This window comes from Porites lutea, chromosome 7 (assembly GCF_958299795.1).
Source record: "Porites lutea chromosome 7, jaPorLute2.1, whole genome shotgun sequence".
Lineage (NCBI taxonomy): Eukaryota > Metazoa > Cnidaria > Anthozoa > Scleractinia > Poritidae > Porites > Porites lutea.
The window spans coordinates 29,047,532-29,072,212 of NC_133207.1; the positions used below are offsets into that span (position 1 = coordinate 29,047,532).

At 40.0% G+C, this 24,681-nt stretch overlaps 2 protein-coding genes across 2 annotated transcripts in view; one reads left to right on the forward strand and one right to left on the reverse strand.

Moving 5' to 3' along the window:
- Positions 1–2,070: 2,070 nt before the first annotated feature.
- LOC140944012 (nuclear valosin-containing protein-like) overlaps positions 2,071–24,681 on the reverse strand; it is a 34,700-nt gene continuing 12,089 nt past the window's right edge. Inside the window, exons 8-23 of the mRNA XM_073393120.1 lie at positions 24,430–24,629; positions 23,237–23,338; positions 21,540–21,657; positions 20,641–20,782; positions 19,556–19,693; positions 18,853–18,980; positions 18,171–18,250; positions 17,395–17,517; positions 14,732–14,836; positions 14,549–14,611; positions 8,518–8,640; positions 6,732–6,831; positions 5,765–5,871; positions 4,769–4,845; positions 3,725–3,911; positions 2,071–2,622 (exon numbers count right to left, since the gene is read on the reverse strand). Of these exons, the coding sequence (XP_073249221.1) occupies positions 2,575–2,622; positions 3,725–3,911; positions 4,769–4,845; positions 5,765–5,871; positions 6,732–6,831; positions 8,518–8,640; positions 14,549–14,611; positions 14,732–14,836; positions 17,395–17,517; positions 18,171–18,250; positions 18,853–18,980; positions 19,556–19,693; positions 20,641–20,782; positions 21,540–21,657; positions 23,237–23,338; positions 24,430–24,629 (1,841 nt within the window). The 3' untranslated portion in view covers positions 2,071–2,574. The remainder of the gene's footprint in view (positions 2,623–3,724; positions 3,912–4,768; positions 4,846–5,764; positions 5,872–6,731; positions 6,832–8,517; positions 8,641–14,548; positions 14,612–14,731; positions 14,837–17,394; positions 17,518–18,170; positions 18,251–18,852; positions 18,981–19,555; positions 19,694–20,640; positions 20,783–21,539; positions 21,658–23,236; positions 23,339–24,429; positions 24,630–24,681) is intronic.
- LOC140943563 (uncharacterized) lies at positions 11,936–13,928 on the forward strand. The gene is made up of 2 exons (XM_073392663.1): positions 11,936–12,404; positions 12,706–13,928. Exons 1-2 carry the CDS (start codon positions 12,255–12,257, stop codon positions 13,627–13,629), a joined length of 1,074 nt encoding a protein of 357 aa, XP_073248764.1. The 5' UTR covers positions 11,936–12,254; the 3' UTR covers positions 13,630–13,928.

The window sequence follows — 24,681 nt, forward strand, 5'->3', positions numbered from 1 at the left end:
CAGATGGCATCGTCTTGCATTGCTTGCTGTATATTCCACATCATGAGCATCCCATTTAATTAAACTATGATAGGCGCGAAAGTTAAAATTTTTTTGTTTCGCCGTGTTGCTTTTTTTCTGGAATTTGGCGCCTGAACTCGTCCCCAGGATCTTTGGTATCTTCTCACCTCGGAAACCGGGATGAACCCAAGGCGAAATTCATCCCGGTATCCGGGCTCGGGTAAAGGGGTCCTTAATCACGTGTCTAGCCACTGACATTAAACATAATTTCATTTCCTGTAAAATTTGCGTTTATTCACAAATATAAGTGTAATTTGTTGAACATACGTGTACCAACAGCGTATTCCGACAAACTACGTCAAACTTTTCAATCTATAAATCGTCAGTCATAACCACTGAGTTCTTATCACGTGCAAAATACGTGACATTAGAAAAACGTCATTTAAGAGCAGGTTAGGACAACTTTTTAAAATGGTCTGTGCAAATAACTCAAACTCCCTTTCTGGAACAACTCGCAAATTACGTTAATGATTTAAGGATAAAGTTTACAGTGCAAAGCTAAACGCAAACGTCCAAATATTCCAACACTAAAGCACAAATGGAAATCTTGAAAACCAACATAGGACGAACGTCCACGACTAATTGAGTTTAACATTAACAAAAATACGTCAAATATGTGACACGTCCAATCACACATAAGATCAAAGTTTAATTTACTCAAATAAATCAAATTCTTGCACGTACAATCTCACATCCGACCAAAATATTACATTTTTTTGTTAAGCCCTAAACATATAACCTATAAATTTAAACATACCTCAGAAAACTCACCAAATACCAATAATAAAACAAAAAGTTACTAAAAGGATTTTTATTATTGTGGAACAAAGTTGCATTGTCATACCGTATTTCAATGGACTGTACGTTTTTATGACTAAGGGGGGAGGAAGGAGAACGGTGATTTTTTAACCAACTCAAACTTATTACAAATGTAACCCCCCTCCCAAAAAAAGTCTCCATATCCAAAACTTACCCCCCAATTTATGCGACGGCCAAAAATGTACCCCCCCCCCCCCCACCCCCCAAAAAGAAAAGAATTGATAAAAGGAAATATAAATATAAAAGGATCAATGTTATTGAAAGAAATAATGTAACATTCTTCAGCTAATATTATCGAATATATTCGTATTTTCAAATAGTATACCGCTTGCCATATCAAATTTAACATGCTCAACAACGAACAGCTGTTTGTGAAGGCAAAATGTGCACGTACGCACTTTAGTATGAAAAAAAAAACACTTTGAGTGTCAAGGTATTAAGCACGAAAGTACTAGTTGGCGACACTATTTTACGTCTCCATTTGCTCAGTTTTCAGCGGATCAACGCAGGGGTGAAAGGATCACGCGATTTTCTGGGTGGAAGGGTGGGTAGTATTACTTACTACCCCTAGGCCAAGCTGGGGCAGCTTGGCTTAGTCCGCTGATCAATTATTTTAATAAAACTGCGCATGAATATGAATGTTGTTGAATAGATTACTTTCGCTAAAACGGATAAATTGCGTCGATTTTTCAACTCTTTTTGGATCTTTTCAATCGAGTTATGCGGTCAAGACGCAAGATTTACCGGAACAAATTGAACACTGAGGTGATCTTGAGGCATCACTTTGTTTCGGCGGTACAAACTACAATGTGTAAGTGTGTGCATTTTCGCGTGAAATTTGGAGCTGTTTTTGAAGCAGGTCTGATCAAGGCCGATCGGGCGATTCTGCCCTACATTTTCTTTCAATATTACGCTGTCAGGTCAGATGATGTTATACTGCTCAAATCTCGTTGAAACTTCGTAGATAGAAAGACAACGACAGCAGGTAACAATGTTGATAACTTTTACACGTTTTAGTTCCATTATTTGATGTAAGCTTTATTTCCCATACAATCTCTTCACTTTAGATACAAACCCTAACATTTCGCTTGGGCTTCCTGCGAGGAAATTAAGCTGACCAGGTACACTAGGGGCCTGTTTCTCGAAAGGCACGCGGTAACTCAGTCGGGCCGCGAAAAGTAGCATATACCCAAACTTACAAACAAGTCCATTTTGCTTCGTTAACGGGCAGTTTTATTGTATCATTTTCAAAATTATCGAAACTTGGATCTTAAATTTTAACACGAAAGAGATACAAAAGCTTTACGGACCCGAAACGTTACCAGGACTTTTGAGTTTGAGAAACGGGGTTCTCGGAAAGGAAATTTTATTAAAAGTTGAGCTGACTCACTGTGACTCGTAAAAGACAATAAGCCTGTTGGAATGATTAAGTTTGTTTCCTCCCAGTAAGTGAATAAGTCACGACTAGCAATGAAATGATACGTCCCTGATCGCCGCATTGCTGATCCACTTGATGCAAATTAAGATCCTGGTTAGTGGCAGGGCATCGCTCGCCTGATCAAGGAGCGTTAACATTTCTCCATAAAAATTCCTTGCTACAACTGGTTCCGAAGTCAATTCTGATCAGGTCCTGGTCCATGAAGGTTAGCTCAGAAGTATTAAAAATTTCTGAAATTTTTCAAATGCATGAGCCTATCATCTCGTAGACGTCAGATCCCTCATGCTACGATACAATGCTTGATCCTGCGTGGAAGAAATAACAGTAGCAACAAAAATTAGAAATCCTTTGGAGAATGAGACTAAAAGGGCGAGGGGTTATATTGGCAGAAATTCTTCTAAAAACTCTCTGATATTTTTTCCTTTTTTTTTTTTCATGAGGTTTGGTTTTCCCCAAGTTGTTAAAATACCGCGTGAAAGTTTGGAAACTAACGACACCCCGAAAGTAATGTCAGGCTAAAAATCGATACCTGCTACTGAATAAATCTCGAAAGAAGCGGTAAGAGAATTGATTCTTTTCTTTTCTTCCCAAAAGGAGGAACTGAAGGTAAAGCTTCAACACTTCAACGCTTATCACCAACAAATGAATGTACACAATATGGACGGCAATGATGTCGTTAGTGCACGAGTTAACCAACAGCATTCTCGAGGAGTTTACTACACATCAAGCGTCAGATTAGTGGAAATAAATTAAGTTGTAACAACTAGTATTATTCTCAATTTTTGTCTAAAAAGTTAAGAGTCTCAGTCTGAATTCCGAAGATATCACACAAAAGTAATGACAAGGAGCCACATAATTCCCAATGTAATGAGAGTTTCCGATGGGATTACTCACTGAAATATTAAGGTTTGGCGGCCCCAAAGGCTGTGGCTTTTGAGCTCTCCTAGCTTGAAATTGCGCATAAATCTTAACCGTTTGTGTCTGAAATAGGGTAAAGTTTTGTGCTTTCCTGGAACCAACAATCCCAGCCCTAAAGGTTTTGTAACACATCACTTTTCTTTACTTTTTTTAGCAGGGGCTTTGCAAATAACCGGCTTTGCCTAGGTTTTCTCAACTTTTTAAAAAAGTATTTGACCTCTGACATCCAGCGTTGTCCAGGGGGAGATGGGGATCATTTGGTTCTTTTTTAAAAGCAATTTCCATTTGGGAGCAAAGAAGCAGGTCTGAAATTAGGGTGGGGGAATCGCATATTATGGTCTCAAATAGGGTCAGGATTTCAGAACCACGCCTCACTCTGCCACCCGAAATTTCCAGGAGTACAACCCCTTCCGGCCTGGCCCGGCCCCGCCAAAGAGGATCGTCATCAAGGGCAAATGCTGACTGTAAAGCGTTTTACTGAGTTCTCACCTTTTTGCTAACTGACGGCTTTACTTTCTGAAAAGCTGCAGAAAAATGCCTCATCCCCACCCCCACAGGACTTTGAATTGAAGGGTGATCTTCGTCACTCGTCACATGGTTAGTTGATTGCACATTGATACACTCACGTAAGGCTGCCATGCTAGCTTCACGCACCAGTGCAGCTAGGTCGGCTCCCCTGAAAAAAGCAAGAAAACATGAGTGATTGTTAAATCTATACAAGGTTGAGAATAAAGAAAATCCCAAAGTGGAACAGCGTTCTAAGACCAGGCGTTTAGACACTACTCATGATCAGATTGGCTTAAAGAAAAGCAGAGAAAACTAGGAAAGAAAATCGTCGACATATAGGAAGGGGGGAGTTGGGAGGGGGTAGAAGGTGTGCGGAAGGATTCCAAACTTGACATGGACAAAACCCCTCCTAGGTGCAAGCTTTCCTCTTTCCTATGCGGTCTTTTGCCAGACCTGCTGGGTCAATTCATTTCCAGAGGCGTAACCTAGACCTCACTAACATCTCATGACCTATCCAAAACGCACTGACCGCGCGGCGGACTAGAAACCAAGGCCTAGAAACTCTAACACAAGGTGCGAGCGACGTCGGACCGTCTCAAAATCAGGCGACCCTCCCCTGTGATCTTGTGCTCAGGTGAATTTACGATCGCCTCGGTTCAACCCTATTCCCACCCTTGTAGAACCTGTTGTGTTAAATTTCTAAAATTCTTCTTTAAGCTTCAACCTTTTGAATTATTTTACATGATACATATCAAATGCTCAGAAGTGTCCAATAATTCCCCAGTCATAACGAGACTCTTTCCGGCCTTTAAAATGTTTTCTCAAGGGAGTGAGTGGAAGCACATCAGCACTCTGAAAACATACTGTCAGCTTGAAAAAGCGCAACTGTCGGTCTAAAACAAGTAAGACAATATAAAGAACGATTGAATGTCAGAAAGTTCCGTTCACCCAACGAATTGGAGCGATGTCACTTTGACGAGGGCCCTTCTGAATGATTAAATAACAAATGTATACTGAGACACTTACGATAACCCATCACATCCCTCATCATTTGCAATATCCTTGATATCCACATCAGACAAAAGCAGAGGTTTCTTTCCGTCCTAAAAAAGATCAAGTCATCAAGTAATCAAAAAATTAGAATTTACTACTTTGATTTGCAGAGTAAGTCTGAGTGTATCCGGCCTTAAACCGCATTTGTTAAAGTAATCAGTTTTTACAGAAGCCTTTGTTATCTGCGTTAAGCCAATGAGCCAGTGAGCCTCGGTTCTACATCGCTTGACATTTGTTGCTCAACAAAAGGCGGGAAAAGTTGTTGTTCAACCGACAAGCAGCAATTCTTTTTGAACGGAATAGAACATCATCGCTCAACAACGTTCAACATGTTGAATGATCTATTCAACATTCAGTAGAGCAGGATGATAAACTATTCAACAGTTGCTGATCAAAAAATGTTGAATAGTGCGTCACTGGTTGTAAGGCTCATTTTATTCACATTGGTTGTTTTAGAGTATGTTCGGGCGGTGGGGTGAGGGGGTGGGGGGAGGAGAATTTCCCTTGCCTCAAGCTTACTTCTCAAACTTCCGGGTTACGAGGTATTTCTGCCCGATCATCCTACTTCATTCAAGTCTATTTTCTGTCAGTTTTGCTCTTCTCTTTATACTTTTTCCTCTTCACTTTGACCTTTTTATTGCTTTTGTTGTTGTTGTTGTTCCATTGTTTCATTTCTTATTTCTTCCTTTTTGCTGCCAATTTCAGCGTATTTTTGCTAATTTCAGCCCTGGAGCAGAGGGGGGGGGGGGGGATTTTTTTGGGTTGAGGGGCGAGGGAAGGGGGGGGAGATTAGACTCATTACGTCCCATACCGAACGAACGAAATTTTTCATAGCCCGAAAAAAAGCTGCTTCTTTCCGTGACACTTTAGTACTACAGAAAACATTGGGATCATGAGATCTCTCGTTTCAAAACTTCTTTACCAAAGGGAGGTTTCAAGTCATACCACAATAATTTCTAATTACCGAACCTTTGTTATCGTTCTCAAAATGTCTTCTCTGTCCTCCACGCTCGGTAAGCCAACATATAGCACTTTGTCGAGGCGACCAGGTCTTAAAACAGCGGGATCAATGATGTCTACAACGAAAGCGTCAAGAGTATAAAAGCCTTTCTGCAACCTCTGAATTTCTTATTGTTTTATAACCATTTACAATTTTCCATCCTTAGCTGAATACACCTGTAAATGCTCTCTCCTGTGCAAGGAACATAACACGCTTTCCTGAGAAATATACTTTAACATACACAGGGGAAAAAATAAATTTTGCCGTTGAAACCATAAGGTGACTGAATCATTTGTTTTAACTCTTCCGCTACCATCAGTCAAAACATGGAGACATCGAGAAGTTCTAACTTTTGATTGTTTTTTCATTCGAAAGAAATTATGTACTTCCAAACAATCACTTCGTTGTTCAGTAGCTTAAAAAAGGAAAGAATAACGAAAAACGAGGAACGAGGAACAAGGAGAACGGGAAGCGGAGAACGAGGAACGGGAAACGGGGAAACGGAGAACAGAGAACGGGCAACAGCGAAGGGAGAACGGAGAGCGGAGAACGGACTACGGAGAACGGACTACGGAGAACGAAGAACGGAGAACGGAGGACGGGACACAAGGAACGGGGACCAGGAACCAGGGACCGAACACGGGGAACGGGAAAATAAAAATGGAAAAAAAAAACCTTACACCAAAGCTCAATCAGCAAATCATCACCCATTCTCTGTCTTGCTCCCATTTTTTAATTTCCTGTATCCCCTTCTCTGTTTTAGTAACACCCGCCCCTTATAATATGAATCATCAAATTCCCTTAATGGCTTTGTTCGCTACAAGGAGTGAAGGGGTTAAACAGGGAAACAAGTGCACAGATGCCTTTCTTTTTATTTCTTCGAAAAGGTTTCTATCTTACTTTTTCGTCCTGAAAAGTAAAGGCTTGTATATCTACCTGGTCGGTTGGTAGCTCCCATTATGAACACTTGTTTTCTGGCTTCTAGTCCGTCCATCTCAGTCAACAGCTGATTCACCACTCGCACATTTACGCTGGACTTGAAATGAAAAAACAAGAACGACAACTTTTGATCGGAAGAACAAGACATTTTACAAAAGCTGCAAACTGATACAATTTTAAGCAATCTAGCCTTTTATTATATGTACCATTACGGGATAAGATGGGTAATTTGAAAAACATTTTACTGGCTATTTGCTTAGTTTGGATATCAAAAAAAGAACTGAAAATTATAAAGAGGGCGACTTCGTATTGGTCAATTTTTTCTCATTAAGTGGGGCAACGTGTTTTTGGAGTGCGACAGAATATACTGATCCACACTGACTTTGCAAGAGTCTGATTCACGCAGGATACTTCTTGTTTTTGTATGTTGATCTACGATTTATAGGATAGAGATGAGTAAGCCGTTTGTCTCTGCATTCGATAGCCTGGGACCAAGCTCCGTAGTGAGAGAAAAAGGCAAAAAAAACGGGGTGAAACAGCACGCGGAAGGGGGGTATAACTCAAATTCCCCGCTAACTCGAACTGTTTTTCGTTTTACTTCCGAGTTCGAGTTACCAGGTTTCTACTGTAGAGGGAACCACGACAAAAAAGGAACCAAACTTCCTCCCCCTACCTCCCCCCCCCCCCTCCAAAAAAAAAACGGCCGGGAAATCCAAAGCGTTTTGAAAAAAAAAATCACCAGTCTGTTAAAATTACCAAATGATACGCTAGCCATGATCTTCTCTTCTATTATGCAAAGACAAACACAACCCTGTAAGTCTTAAGAGTGACCAACATCAATATTCTCCCAACAATATGACTGATAAGAGAAACGGTTATGAGAACTAATAAAATAATCATCAAATTGAAAATGCTTTGATTTTTATCAAATTCTCTCAGCTAATTCTTTGAGGAAGTATATGTGGATCAGTCTGGAGAATTTGTATGTGTAAATTTGGGGCTTAAAGCGTTAAGCAAACGCCATGCAGGGGTGCATCTGGGTACAGATGAATGCAGAAGAGTGGTGATATGAGCCTGCGCAGCAAGCGTTTTTCGGTTTGGTTTCGGAGCAAAGAAAGACCGAGGAACGGGATTTTCCGTTTTGGCCGCGCGAGAAATAGAACGAGAGCCAAAATATTCCCCACCCATTCAACTCCCTCCCCGCTCTTTCACTCGCCCCATTTTTCACGCGGTTTTTGACTCTCGTTCCTCTTTCATTGCTCCGAGCTTGCCACGCAGGCTATAGTGATATGACCGCATAGAATTAGCCGATATATTAGAGAGCTTTAGATTTGAGGACGAGAACGAGTACGAGATTTAACTTAACGTTTTTGTGCGTGTTCTAAAAAAAGACAGCCCGGCCCCGGAAAGCTTCATTTTACTTTTTTTTTACGAAAAAAGGTAGGTACGGTTATTTATACTGAAGGAAGTTAAGCCCTCTCTCGATGGCAAAATGATAAAACCTCTTACATTTGATAACTTGTTCCCGCCACTACGACATTCTCGCTAAAACCCGTTGTAGAATGACGACGACTATCACGTTTTCCCGCCAAAATGACGCAGGCTCACTCGCGTGCGCTACTTAGTATTGAGAAAATCTCGTACTCATAGTCTTCCTCGTCCTCGAATCTAAAGCTATATATTCTCTACCCACGAGACACGATCAATAGTGTATCCTAAATGTATTCAAATAATACTTAAGTTTTTGCTACTAGCAAAATTAAAGAAAGTTAGGCATGTTTACCTCAGAGCTGTCCGATCTCCTGGGACAAAGCGCGTCCAGTTCATCAAAGAAAATCACACAAGGTGCAGAATTTCTTGCTCTCTGAAATACCTGCCTGACAGCTCGCTCACTCTCACCTACATACTGAGATATAACACAGAAAAAGATTTCTTCAATCGCTGGGAGATGTGTGTTAAAAAAAACTCAATTTCGAGTTGCTCCGAGCCTCTGTTTCAAAGCGAGTCAAAGTGCGAATCTATTGATATGAAAATCATTTTTTATTCTCGTGCAAATAAAACTCATTTTCACAAGAGAAGTTTTGCACTTAGCCTCGTCTTGAAAGCGAGAGTTTTTGGAACTCGGAAAAGGCCTATTATGGTGATGCTAGAAGGCAAAAGAGTTATTCATGTAAATTTTGAATTTTTAAACAGCATTGGGCCGAGAGCGCATATCGGGCGGGCAAAAATTCTGGCTTATCCTCCGTGAAAGAACCTGTATCACTCACGGATGACGTAAAACATAGAAATCAGAGAAGCCAACAAAACAGGGCTTAGGAAAATGAAAGGCACAAAACAGAAAAAAACTTCAAAGGTTCTCACAATCTCAGGTTCTCAGATTGCGAATTTATTTGACCACAACACCAATCGATGTTACCAGCAGAGCTATAGGCCACAAACACTAGTAAAAAAATTTACATCATGCATAACTTTGCCTAAAAGCTTTAAATATGTACCACTCTCCATCCGGATTAACAACAGAATAAAAACATTCTGGCAAATATAACAGGAGGAAAAGGTGTAACTGTTGGCACCTATTGGTACCTCGCACAACATGGACAAGTCATGTCAGTGAACTTTACAAATGCGGGTATGTAAAAGAGAAATTATAAAGTAAAAATGCACTTTAGCACCAAATAGAAAAGACATGTAGGTATACATCGTTTTTTTGAAAAAAAAAAAAAAACTGCTGCAGCTATTTTAATTTACATAAGATCAAGGTCATGTCCGCACTCCTCCTTATAAATTTCACTCCGAAAGCAGTTAAGTTATGTTATTTTTCATCCGCACAATCTTTTTCGTATCGGTTTCAGTAAATTTATGTTAACCCCAAATTAAACCAAACAAAAATTGAACATAATGGAAAAAAGAAATCGTACGTTTATGCCATATAGTATTAAAAGGTTTCTTTGTTCCGTTCTTCTTCCCGTCTTTGTTTTTGTTTTTTGTTTTCCTTGCCTTAGGGAACCCATGAAGTTGTCGTCTAAAGGATAACAACGTTAGAAAAAGATTACAAGGTCTTTAATCATTATTTCAAGTAATATATCAAACATGAGACGCAGTGTTTCATCACCAGATGAAACACCGAGAAGAGAGTTGAAAATACGACGCGCAGCGGAGTATTTTTGACGAACTTCGAGGTGTTTCATCTGGTGATGAAACACTGTTTCGAATGTTTGATATTTCTTCTCAAACAAAATCATTTTTGAAGGAGAAATTAAGGATGCAAAAATGAGCAGTTTTTCATCTGATATCCAAACACTCATTAAACATTAATTTCCTTTGAATTTTCTTTATGAATTATTAATGAGTTTGAGAAGTGAGAATCAAGAAACATTGAAATAAACTTGGGATGTTTAAGATAGTATAATTGCCCAAGGAACTGTTTCAGGTCTCGGCAACGCTGGACAGTCAAATATCATGTATATCATGGCTGACAAAATATGTCAGCGTTAATTTGTAATTTCACATGTGAAATTACAAAATTGTTATGACAACGTTCCCTATGTCTCAGTACCAACATGGCAGAGAAGGTTAAAAATGTTATAAAGATGTCAGAGCATTAAAATACGCTTTAGACAACCTAAACACACGGAAGAGCAAGCAGATCAAAAAGGATTCTAACAGGTATTTTGTCAGAACTTTGAACTCAAGTCCAAATTTAAGCCCTAAACTTTACAGTGCGTGGAGTTCTCGATCGATACGATAAACAGGCCATTTTTCAAGGGCAAAATGCTCCTCAAACCCCTCTCCCAGAGGCGCGCACATTCGCCTCTCCTAATCCGCCGTACAGCTAAAAAAGAAAGAAGAAGCTGCACAAATCCGCTAATTTGGAAAACTGTCAAAAACCCTGGCTGAAGGGGGCTAACCAAGGTCTGAGACACCCCTAAGAGCAGCACCAGACTGAGTCAGGTTGGTGAGTAGGTTACCGGAAAATTCCGAATATGAGGCCTGGGGCTTATATTTTTCAAAGGCCCATTTTTGAGGGGCTTGTGTACGGAGGGAAATTTGCGTTTCAAAATCGATTGGGCTAGTTTATGGTAGGAAGGAAATTTACCGTTTCTGCTTTGTTTCACTTTTTTTTATGAGGGCAATTTCCAAGTACAAGCCTCCGCGGGGGCTTATATTCGTAGGGGCGATTTAACGGAGGGTTTTTTGTGTTACAGGTTTAGGGGGCGTTTACATGAACGGGCTTATTTTCGGAATTTTACAGTTTTTTTCGTAATTACGAACTAACTGAGTTGTGAACTTTGGTCTAACTTTAGGGGCTCTTAGTTTTCCTACCACCCGCCTACGGCTTAATAGAAAATGTTGTGTAATCATTTCATTGGTGGCAATCAAACAACTGACATATTAAATTTAAAAACTTTTCATAACTTCCTTTCATGTTAATAACACATTTGCCCTCGAGCAAGGGCAAATTATACGATGGAACTCATCAATTTTTGAAAACGACGCTTGTAAATAATACAGGAAAAATGAATGGAAAAAACCGACCAACAGAACTTTGCTAAGGAAACGAGTTATTCAACTAAATTAAAATGAATTGATCTTAGCAGTATTTTTCAGCTATCAATATTCGAACGCACTGTACAAAAAAATATGAGATGATTATATTTTCTTTTTTATGAAACGCCAAAGGACATCACTGAAATTAGGGATACAAAAACAAATTACATAACCATTTTAACTTATTCATTAGCCACAGAAAGGTTGGGGTGTATTGAGATAAAATACGAAATAGAAGCCGATACCAGAAATTTTAGTAAAAAATATCAGCACATTTTTTTACTAGACGCGATTTTCTTTGAACGGTAGGGTCCTTTTAAGCGCTAATTTATCAAAATATATTTACCATCAAAGAAATTGGAATATTTTGTACTATTGCCCAATGATATCTTTTGTTCTTTGCAAAGTTTCTCAGCCATCGCGTTAAAAACGAAAAAGTTACGACGAAAACTTCGTCACAGCTAAATGCACCTATATTAATGACGGAGCCACCTTAAGTTTTGCTTGGCGAGATCCAGAAAACTTGTTTTTTAGCGAAGACGACTGTCATCCTACTTCAAACTTTAGCATATTAATGACAGAGCAGAGCTTGATAAAACATAATTAGTCGTCATGCCGTGAGCTGCACCCGCTGAAGATCGTGACTGGTCATCAATATTTGAAAACAACGCTTGTGAATAATACATGAAAAAAAATTGACTGAAACAGACCACGAACCTGCTTATACGGAAGTGAGTCAATTTCATCAGACTATGACACGAATATTTTGCTTTTTCGAAAACAAAAATTCATTTCAGACGGCTTAATGCAGTTCCGATTCCAATTGATGAAAAGATAGGGTACATTGAGATCATTGGATCTAAAAATCTCAATTCAAATCTCTCTAAAAATGGTACCCAGACATTTATAAGTTACTGAGGACCATTTTCTAAAACATAATATTTAAAAAAATGAAGGGAACTTAAATCGACAATGGCAGCTGGAGGTTATCCCGACGATAAAGCACGAATTCTGGAAGTTCTTGGCAGACTGAAAGAGGATCAAAACGAATTGAAACCAAGAGCGCTAACAACGTGCAACTTTAAAGAGCCTTCAACAGCAGCGCGCTTGATAGCACCCGATGTAAGATTTATAACGATTTGACAACTTTCATGGCCGTTTACGTGGGCGATTTTTTTCTTTATGACGATTGTCAATCTTTATGCAAAAGTTCCTGTATTAAAGGCGCATCTAATGTAAACACTGTTTGTGAAGGTAGGTTTTTGGTAACTCTCCAGATGAAAATCACTGCGATAAATCGCATGGAATTTCGAGCAAGTAAACGCATATAACGAGCGACAAATCGCTTGCATAAACGGGCTTTTAATGTTTGTTATTATTCACTCTTGCTAATTTTGATCTATTTTTCCCATGTGGCGGGTAGTTCAGAGAAAAAACCGTAAAAGAAAAAGGAAAAGTGGTGAGGGAATCATTTCAGACAACAATCTTCAAACTTAAAGCAGAGCTCGGAGAAAACTTCAAAGGAAAATCACCACAAGAGAAAGGACAAATTATTCACCAAAATTTGGCAGAGCGCATCGAAAACGGCAGCAGAAGCGGTGCAGAAGGCCAGCTGTTAAACGAGATAGAAGAAAAATTTAGGTTCAATTTTTTTAAGGCAGAAGTAAGTATCTGTGGCTATTCTACCAGAAAATCAAAGGTAGATTTCTATAGTGGACAGATGGACGCTCTAGCTTATAGAAAAGAAGATTCAGATCTCGAAGTTCTTGTCATTGACTGGAAGTCATCTTCAAACGACGCTTTAAAAGATCCAGAGAAATGGTGGGATAAAGCTACATGTTTCAAAACACCTCTTTACCAGAGTTTAATATACCGTGAGCTATTGAAAGCTCATTTGAAGGAGAACGACATAAAAGCACGGGTTGGTGTCATGCTAGTACCCTTACCTCAAAAGGGCAAACTTAAAGTCATGCCAGGCTTATGTATGGACTTTCAACGTATGCATCAGGTGGGTTTACTAGATGGGATCAACGAATGTGAATGGTTTGGCGTGGAAAGCAAATGCGTCCATACAATAACGTTGCCATCCACCTTACTCAATCTCGAGAATTTGGACCGCACCTATGTAGAGGAAAACACTAACGTTTTAAAGCGGGAAATTCTGGTGAAAGAGATCATCAAAGACAATGCTACTGTTGAAGACTTGTGCCAAGAGTTAGGACTCCTTCAGCTACAACTTAAGGTTAGGAACGAGAGCCACGAGGAACGTTCTGAAGCTGAAGGAACAGGAAAAGAAAAAAACAAAGACGAAGGGATTTTTAGCCGTTGTAAGGGTAAAAGAAAGTGATCCCATACTAAATAAGACTGATCTACAGTTATCACTCGAAGAAAGCTTACGTTTGAGGCACCTATCCTCAAGAAAGAACTACTTCGTAAGTCCAGCGGCTATAAAGCTCTAACATCGTGGAACTTTCTAGATAGATGAACACTGGAGATATCAAATATTGACTCTTTTAAAAAGACGTTAAAAAGTCGACTTTTTTATGCAAATAGTTTATTGGCTTTTTGAACTTTTATTGTAAATAGTTGTGCTGATTTTTGTTAATGATTTTCAAATATTGTTAGTTTCAACACGATCACATGAGCTCTGCTACATATTTTATTGTGTATAAATAAATGCTGATACTATTAAAAGTACGGGTTATATGGAATAGAATTAAGTCCAAATTCTTCAAACGTGAGAAGGAGGAATATGCTTTTTCAGTGGACAAAAAAACTCACGATAGAAAGATAAGACTTTGTACTTGAAGATTTCATCGCAACCTAAGAGGGTTCATTAATTACTGAAGAAAAGAGGTTAATCGAGGTGGCAGTGCACCATTTGCAATACAATCATATGGAAGACGCAGGTAATTTCTTCGTATTTTTATTTCCATTCTGGGAAGCTCGAGATTTGAAGGTAGGAGTTTAAGTTAAAACTAAGATCTAAATAAGTCAACCTTTCAGTCTCAATCGCAACCTAGTGTTCAGGTATATCGCACGACTTGCTGTATCGCAAATTATTTCACTTATCCCACATTTCTTTGTAAAATTTTCATTGTTTTCTATCGGAATTTTTTCTACGTGTCCACTGCTACCGCGCGGGCGTGAAATTAAATTCTGGCCATGCAAACCTGTCTTGCAACAACTCAGATTGTTGCAGGTCGAGAAAGGTTGTTGCAGAACGTAGAATTTTGTTCTACTTTCTACTACTAAGTTCAACATACCATATTTAGTAGCTCAGGTCCTTTGACAGAGATGAAGTTTATGCCGGACTCATTAGCTATTGCCTGAAGAGAGGAAAAAATTTATCGTCCTGTTAATATAATCGGGAACGATCTGATTTCACGCAGCTTTACAGCCGGCCAACAAACCTGTTCGATACATAACGTTGACAGTGTTTCTCTCACCTTTGCAAGGAGAGTTTTTCCACATCCTGGCGGTCCAGCCAACAGAATGCCTGGAGGATGAGTCAGCCCCAAGGCTTGAAACTCCTCAGGATATTTCACTGGGGCCTAAATTAAAACATATATATATAAATAGCTGATTCAATAAAGGTTGCTATAGGAATTGGAAATAGGGCTTTGGATATTGGGAAACTATTGTTTGGTGGTCCCTCATGTAAATCATTGCATTGTTCAACATGCTCAAATGCTCAATGCTCAATTACCAAAGCAACCTATTTGATTTAGCTGTATATTTAGTATATACTAAAATAGTATATACTAAAATAAGGGTGGCGCAGTGGTGAGAGCACTCGCCTCCCACCAATGTGGCCCGGGTTCAAATCCCGGCGTCGACGCCACATGTGGGTTGAGTTTGTTGTTGGTTCTCTCCCTTGCTCCGAGAGGTTTTTCTCCGGGTACTCTGGTTTTCCCCTCTGCTCAAAAACCAACACTTCCAAATTCCTATTCGATCTGGAACGCACGGACACGTTTAAACCAGTTCATATGAACTCTTAAGTGCTTCGTGGGTAAAAAAGCAATTTACAATTTATTTTTTTAGTGGATACTGTTTTTCGCACGCTCTGATTGGCTACTCAACCTCCGAATATCCAGTGCTATTCACCTCTCGTTCCTCCGAGCGAGCGACGCAAAACGTCCCCAGAAAAATGGTTTCCCGGTTTACTGCCGTAACAGACAAAGAAATTTCACAAATAATCAAACAAGCTGTTCCTGATATACACGAAGAAGGTGACAAAGGTCGGTTTGGAAGTTTTAACAGGTAAGGCTTTGTCTGTCTGACTTGAATTTATGGATTGACCCGGTGAAAAGGTTTTTTGTTTACAAAGGCAAATTAAGTCTTGCGTTACATTATTTAGCTGACATGTTCGTAAATAAGCTTAAAACTACATTTAAAAGTTTTATTTTTAAAGAATGGTTTTAAATACAAAAATAATTCACAACTCCTTTTGAAGAAATTTCCCCACAAGAGCTAAACAAAAGTTTTATTTGTCGGCAAGAAAACGCGACGGCCGTTCGGTCATTGCGTGCCTAAATTGTAATCGTTGGCAAAAGCAAATGAGTTAAAAACCATCATTTTTTTGCCAAATTATCTCACTGTTTTAGTATATACTAAAAATTATTCACCTCAGTGTCGGAGGCTAGTGGCAGTAGGATTTAGTGAACCGCGAAGCGGCGAGGAAGAGATATTCTCCACTAGCCACCTCCACTTCGGTGAATAATTGTTATATATTTAATTAATCCATCGACATCGCCTTCTTTGGCGTGCAAATAATAAAAAAATCACCTACAGTTGCCCCTGCTATTGTTCAATCTTTTTCGTTGAGTATCATGATAAAGGAGACACCTCTCTACGAAAGTACTTATTGCTAGTCCTAAGGTGTCGGCTCTAGAAAGAGTTGAGGTGACTGTAGCCTGCGGGCATTGACAGAGAGAGGACTTTGACCGCTGGAAAAATTAATAGAGATTTTAAGATTACTTCACGGTGCGGTGACGGGAGCGAAAAAGTCACTTTAAAAGTGACTTGGCGTCCTTTGATACTAAACGCAATTATTCCACCTCACTTATTTTGTCAAACGTAAGTAACTCCCCTGAAGATTAATTCCTAGGAATCATATCCATGTTCAGAACGAGAAAGAAAAAGTAATTGCCGTTTGTTTACAATCCCTGTGAGACTAATCTTACGTCGTAGTCGTGCAGTGACGGCAAAAAAACGCACCAAAAAGTGTGCTGCACGTGCTGAATTGTTGTTTTGCGAATCAAACCTTTCGCCCTTTTGAAGTTTTCGTCGCCGTTGTTGTCATAACATCTTAGAGTATGTTCACTCTATACCGAGTAGCTTTTCATGCCGACACGAAAAGCTATCGGGTCTGGTATAAACACCTATCCGATATGCAGTGTCGGATCCAGGGAAGGGGCCCGGGGGGGCTGCCCCCCCCGGGCCGAAGGAGCGAAAAAAATTTTTTTGGAGACCGCCCCGCCTTATCTCAGGGTCTGGACACCCTCCCCTCCCCCCTTATCTGAAGGTCTGAATCCGCAACCGATAAGTGACTCTCTACTTAAGAGATTGGCTTAGCGCAGCTTCGTTACTTTTCTGAAATCTCGCCGAAATCACAGTTCTTGTGTTTGAACAGTAGCCCTATCCGGTATGGTTTTCGTGCCGGCGCAGTTGAGTTATCCGGTACGGTGTGAACATAGCCGTAAACTCCCTAAAGGCTGATTTCCACTGTCGGGTAATTTTTACGCGCGTAAATAAAATAGAGGCAATGGATGGACGGTCACGCGTAAGCGGGAAAGTTGAGCGAGGTTCAGCTTTTACCTTTACGGGTGGCCTTTCATACATTCCCTCTATTTCATTCGCGCACGTAAATTTTACGTGCATTCGCACCAAAATTACGCGACAGTGGAAATCAACCCTTACGGTTATTTCAGAACGAGATTCACGAAAATTGCGAGTTGTAATTGGGTTTCTTTTCCTTTTCATATCCTATCCCGGCGGATCTTACTTGAATAGTTTTTCATTAATAGTTGAAAACAGGATTGATTATCTTCTACTAATCTACACTGAGTCTAAAGGAGGAAGAATTCACAACACCACATTATTTTATTACCAATATCGCCATGGTGAGCTCCTCTCTAACGTCTTTGAGTGCGCCGACATCCTCCCAAGTTACATCCGGGATAGTAGCAAATCCCTCCCTTTTGGCTGATGGTTGAACAATCAATAGAGCTGCCTGTACAGTAGAGAAATGCACTACTTCAAACGCGAACGTAAAAAGCATCAGGATTGCTCTCGGATTAACACAATGTAGGCTGCGATGCAGATGTTTTCTGGGGGCAAAAGGGCACAAGAATACGCTCGTATTATAGTCTCTCTAGAGGTAAAAAGATAAAACAACAACATTTTTCGTCGATAACTCATGACAGTAATTCCACTGATAAACTTGAGGACGAAGGTGCGCTCATTTTAACCCCCCCCGCCCCCCCCTCCTCTCCAACAATGCTCCGTTTTAAAGCTACACAGAAAGGAGAGAAGTCGAAACAAGGATGTGATTTCACCGAGGATCGAACTCCGGACATCGCGCACTGAAGGCCGCGCATAGACCAACCATGCGTGTCATCCTTGCTCTCTGCTTTCAAAATCAAAGATGGCGACTAAACATATTAAAGACTAAACGCATTCTTACCTCCACCCCAACCCCCTAAAAAGCCAGCACTGCGGGTAGGCTACCACAAATGCAAACTGTAAAAGTAAAACCGATGGAGCAGCTTTTTCTATTGTATTGTTTACCATTTTCCTTTCACGCTCACAATGTGACTGAAAGTGTATGACAGCAAGCAGTGTAATAGCTAATAAAGGAAGAATAATAAAAATACAAGCCCGCACTTTGAAATCATCCATGTTAATACAAAGCTTCTGTAACTCTTCTTCTGTTAAGGGTGACTGTTCCCTTAACCAGTCCGTCACTGCAGTAAGAAAGTGATGGAAAACTTGAGTAACAATTAAAATCAAGTTAGGTATTTACTGTAATTGTGTGGGAGTAGAAACTCGGTGACTGAAAATTTAGATGGAAGGCTATAGCACAGCAACATTGAAGAATCGAAAAACGGATCATTTGAAAGTTTCAAATGGGATTTTTGAAAATTACTTAGTCTAACAGCGTTTCTAGTTTGTTTGGAATGTTATCTTTCATTGCGACCAAACAAAATTGACTGCAATGCGGTGACACAGTCACTCGTAGATAAGAAGACTGATCATCAAGCATTAAAGATTAAAGGAATGTGAAGGTCCCACGATGGAAAAACAATAACATGATTGACTTTCTTAGAGCCTGTCAAATATTTTAAGCTACCTTCCCTACTTTCGTAACTAGCCGCTTCTTGGGATTTTCTGAGGTGGTCGCGGCACAAAGATCATGGGAAAGCTTTTGGCACAAGACAATGACCCCTTGCGCCGCGACTATCGCAGAAAATCCCAAGAAGCGCTGTGTACGAGGCAGCTATACCTTTCAAGGCCCAGAAGGCCCTACTTCCTTCGGTTAACAACCGTTAACAAATATAACTCTTACCACTAAATATTTGCGTTGTTTTGTTCAAGTTTTCCTCTGCAACATCAGGGCTGAGAACTGTTTGTTTCTCTTCCGGTTCACTTGTGCACTTTACTTGGCCCCTCTGAAATTGTAGTCCTTGAAATATCCTACGTCATTTTAAACGTTACGTGAAATTGAATTAATTAATCAATTTATTATAATCATTACTCAAAGCATGAGGCATCGCTACAGCTGAGTCGCCTCAAACTTCATCAAATAACTTGACGGCTTCAAACGAACTACGATCAACTCAACTACTTCAATGCCGGGTTAAATTAGTAAACAGAGAAAAACTATGATAAACTCGAATACTAGAACCTTTCACGGGGTACGTTTAAAGAAAAATTAATACACACGGGTTTTAAAAACGCCACTTATCTATTAATTTAGCCACCACGCGTAAAAGCAAAGTTCTTATTAAATATTGACAATTTACTCTGCTCTACTTAAAGCAATGAACTTTTAACCGTTACCTTCGCAGTAAATAATGAAAATTGCCACCCAGTCAGCGGACAACTTCAAAAAACTAAGTGACCTCAGTGACTTGATTCTCAGCCTTGTCACCAATGCTCTCTTTTTATGTTCGTTTCTCTACATTCAAAATGGCGGAGAAAGCACTGGGGACGAGTTACACCTGATACTACATTACTACATCACTGAATGGCGAAGAGCAATTTGATACCTGTTGACAGCTATTAACGCAGCCTCTCTTGTGAGGGACATGAGATCTGCTCCAACAAACCCGGGAGTGAGGCGGGCTAACACAGCAAAACTGAAGTCTTGTTCGAGTTTCAGCTTTTCAGATAAGACTCGTAGAATTCTACACAAGAACGGTTAGCGATTTAGATTCAACAATATAACAGTCAAATTCCAGTTAATTGAGACTCACGTTTATGACAAACGGCAAACGTCAGATTCTAGTTGGGGATTCCCGCCTCAGGATAGGAAATAAGTAGATAAAAACTGTCCAGAACAATTCTTGTGGATAAAAATGGCGAGAAACTACTTATTTTTGTGTAGCAGTAATAAACAATAGACGCCAATCAAGGGGAAAACTTGGTCACGTGGTACAAATTCACGTTTGCCGTTTGGCGTTAACGTGAATCTTAATCTCTCTAGTGACTGAGGACACCCTCGGGACCGTGCGAAACTGCGAGTGATCGAGCAGTAATAGTAGTAAAAGTCTGTTATACAATCACTTTAGCCGTAGCCTGCGTAGGACGCGCATGAAAAATTTAGAGCGCAAGTCAGGGCTGTCGCGTGTGAGGAGCGAAAAAGCTAGCTCGAATTATCTCGTGCAAGCCCCATATTTCATATACGCTGTCATGCAGGCGAGCATGACGGGAGGAAACACATACATTTTTTGGACGATCCAAGGAGCCGTGTCTACAAACTGGCCTTGAAGTGAAGAGAGGGTTTTTTTACATATATATAATGGTTGTAAAAGAAGCGTATATCTAACCAACAAGAAGGAGGAAATTCAAAGATGTTCTCGATCCCAATTTACACGAAAGCTAGAACAATAAAATCGGGCTGTCGGGACCGAAGTGTCCTTACTTCTGTACCAGCGGGGGTCAGTGGTAACGGGCTTTTTTTCAGTGAAACCTCTACAACATTTGCCGAGGATTTAGCTGCTGTCCGTTTTAGCGGAGTACAAGATAGAATGCGGACTACCAGTAATAGTGCGGTGTTCACAAAGCGAGGTGAATCCAGAAATGGGGAAAAATTTACAGAAGGCCACAGCCTGAAACACGCAAGTTCTCTGACCTTTCTCTAGCCTTCTCATCTGGTATACCCATTGCAATTTCCCGATCAAAGCGACCAGCACGTCGTAGAGCAGGATCAAGTGAGTCAGGCCTATTGGTGGCTCCTATCACCAGCACATGGGCATCTGGGTTACTGTTCAGGTCTGAGAAAAAAATTAGAAAAGAGCCTTATAAACCTTTGACGCATTGCCACGAAAAAGCAACAACCCGAAGTTTGGGGTGGCAAAACCAAATGGAGTATGGTCGTTTCGCTACAAAGTCGTCTCGCTACAAGTCGTTTGGCTGCATAATGATGTCGATTCGATGCAAAGTTCTAAAGTCGTTTCGCTAACTTAACTGGTTATTACCCGTTTGTAGTTCATTCTAAATTGTTTTAAACTGTTTAATACAAAACGTTGATTGCAGCGAATCGACTTTATGATGCAGCGAAACGACTTTACAACGAAACGACCATAATTCAACACAATGACTTGTATGGTGAAACTGTCCACCCAAGTCTTGGCCTCTTTCGCTCCGTGCGCTTAATGAAGTGAGTGGAATGTCGGAAGGGTCTTTTATGCATATCAGTAGATGCCAAAAGATTTTTAAATTCGTTCGTAAAACTAGCCTGAGAAAACAGCCGATATCGAGACACCACCACTGGTTTTCCCTTGAAATGACGTAGGAGGAAAGAGCGCAGATATTCCATACTGATGACGTGTCACTAACCACATCTGGGAGTGCTTCTAATTGGTTGTGCCACGTGGCAAATTTGCTTCAACTAATCAGAGGCATTAGCCTGATCTGGGTAGTGACACGTCATCAGTATGGAATTTGTGCATGCGCAGTCGTTTCTCAGACATCATTTCGCGGGGAAACCAGTAATGGCGTCGCTAAATGGCTACCCTAAAGCAAACTTACCATCCATGCAGGCAAGGAACTGTGAGACAATTCTGCGTTCCATGTCTTTAGATGCTGTTTCCCTCTTAGGTGTGATGGAATCAATTTCATCAAGAAACAACACACAAGGTGCATGGGTCTAAAAAGACATTTTCAAAACAGAGACCATTGCAAATATCGTAACTGACCTAATAGAGGGCCACTTCCAAAAAAACGCCTCTCATCTAATTAAAACCCCCTATACGCTGTTAAAATTGTATTAAACGCCTCTCTCTAATAAACGCCCCATGCTCAATAGGCACCCTCCATGATCTCCCTCCATGAGAGAATTACTCCACAATAATAGGAATTAGCAAAAAAGAGCAAACATCATTTAATTCATTCAATTTCTTGCTTGATCAACAAGGCTTTGCGTATTTCATCTTGTGCAATGTCACTTTCAAAGTAAGGATAGACTAACGATGGCAACACAATAACCCGACAGAGGATTCTGACATCGATGTTGGGATTTGAAAGAGCGATAAGGATCTCTAGACGGCCTCGACCTAGATGGACAATTGATGGAGTGGATATTCCGCTAATTTTAAACTCTCTCGAGTGGCGCCGAAAGCATATTAGTTTTGTTGAGCTTGCTGCAGTTATGAGAATAAACGCCTCTCTCTTTTAAACGCTTCCTATCTATTAAACGCCCCCGCTTGGACCCTAAAATTAGAAAGACGCTCCGGGCGTTTATAAGGTTATTTACGGTGCTAGTATCATTTCTGCCACCGACAAGCCCTGCCACGGAAGATCTCTAGTCCTTATTTTACTGCCTTACAATATATCAACAATCTTGAAACTAAAAAGGTCATATGAAAGGAAGGTTAATCTCAAGAATCTTTACTTTTTAAAAAAATCTATGGAGCGGTTTAAAAATTATTCGCTAATTTGTTAAAGAAGACAAAAATGTTTACAAAACCGCTAACAACAGCGCTTCGATACATACTAAACAACACTTCTTTGTAGCAATCGGCTGGAGCTATCTCCTTGATCTTTCACACCCGTTTTTAAAAAGACTGAAACTACTATGAGGTGAAATTGCATGTCAAAAGCGCTTCGTTTTATCCAAAAATATCTTGATAACGCTCTTAGAGATTTCGCTTAAACTTCACGAACATGGAGGCTGCTATTGGAGGAAAAAGCTTCCGTGAATGATTTTCGAAGAACAGTTCCCGGTGCCGAGATATACTGCTGCAAGTAAAATAGGTAATAGCGTCATTTCGTTGCTATGACAAATCCAATGCCGTTCCAACCCTCATCATGACAAATTTTCATCTTCCTCTAATACAACTGTGGTGGCAATTTTTCCAAAACTTTGTTTATGGCGACGTAGTTTATGCTCAAACTTGGGAGGTATTGACCCTGAAAAACTGTATCGAGCCACCTTAAGAGGTACCAAAAAAGTATCCAAACTAGCACTATTAACCAAGAGGCAGAAATCGAAATATCCTTGAAATCTTCCAACAACTGAGATCAACTACTGCAATATCTTCCACAAAGCTTCTCAAAGCATATTTATCTCACTCTCCACAAAACCAGCAGATTAAACTGTCAGTAACTGGATGTAGAAGAATGAGTATTACTGTTGGCATCTATCGGTACCCAGCACAACATGGAAACGTTGTGTGAGCTTTACAAATGCCACAGGCCCAAACATCTTAGCAATTCTGATTTCTTACCACAGCTCGTGAAAACAGCTCTCTGACTTTCTCCTCTGATTCTCCAGATACTCCTGAAACAATCTCTGTGGCTGCAAGTTTGATGAATGGCATTTCTAACTCCTACAGACAATCAATTTATATCAGCAGGAATATGACTGTACATGCCATCTGAGTCTGACAGAGTCAATCTGTTGAGTTTGTATCAAGTCCAGACTTGCATCCAAATGAAATAAATACCATCACTTGTTTTTATGTTAAAAGTTGTATTGTTATTATTTTATAACCCTTTTTATTTCACAGTGATACCATAAAGATATTGAGACACTGTTGTTCAATAGGCCATTTGCGAGTTCTCACGGGCCTCTGTTTCAAAATGAGGTTAAGTGCTCAACCTTTGATATGGACATGATTTTTCATTCTCATGCAAATAAAACTCATTTTCACAAGAAAGGTTGTGCACTTGGCCCTATTTTGAAAGTGAGGGTTTTTGGAACTCAGAAGTGGCCTATTCATAGCTCACTCACTGGCTAGTGACTACAAACTTGCAGTATTTTCCTGCTAGAGTTTTACTGCAAACAGGGTTGATCCAGAAAGACACAAGCCATCTCAGACAACTTGCAAGCTCTAATAGATACTAAAAGGGTCTCTTAAAGGCACTTTATATTTATTATTTTCATGAAATATTTTAGTATGTATACTGAAATAAACTTGCATTGATTCTTATCTTGATTCAAAGATGAGAGGTCCACATTCATTTCACACTCAAAAGGAAACAGACTACCAATATTGATCACATAAACAAAAAACTGTTTCTGATACCACCACTCGGACAATATTCTGTTCAGTTACCATAAGTAGAACTAACACTTCATAAATAAAAATGGGGCAGCATGATAAAGTGCATGGTCAACAAAGTGGTCAGTGCATTGCGCTCGCAATCTGGCGATCCCAGGTTCAAGTCCAACACTGGCCACTTGCTGAATTTATTCTCGGTTGTCCTGAGTCCAAATCCCAGGCCACGCTTGTAAAAAGCCAACTTGTAGCCTCCTGCTAGTTGAGGTTATAAAATTACTTGAATTATTTGTTTCTAAGTATTTGAGTGGGGTGCCATAAACTTGCTGGATAAGCTAAGTGCACTTTCCACTATAAATAAAGTTTTTAAAACCTCTTTTTTTCCTTCAATTAAAATAAAGCAGTGTAACTTTGCTTACCCCAGCAATAGCATGAGCTAAAAGGGTCTTGCCACATCCAGGGGGGCCATGAAGGAGAAAGCCCCTGGGCGGGGTTACTCCAAGGGTACGGAACACCTCTGGGTGCTTCATATGAACCAGCAGTTTGCAGACTTGTTCCACAGTTTCTTCACAGCCTCCAATGTCTGAAAACTTGACTGATGACTGTGCTGGCTCAAAATCTACCAAAAGTAATGATAAAAAAAGAACAATAAAAAATTTAGTATACTCCAC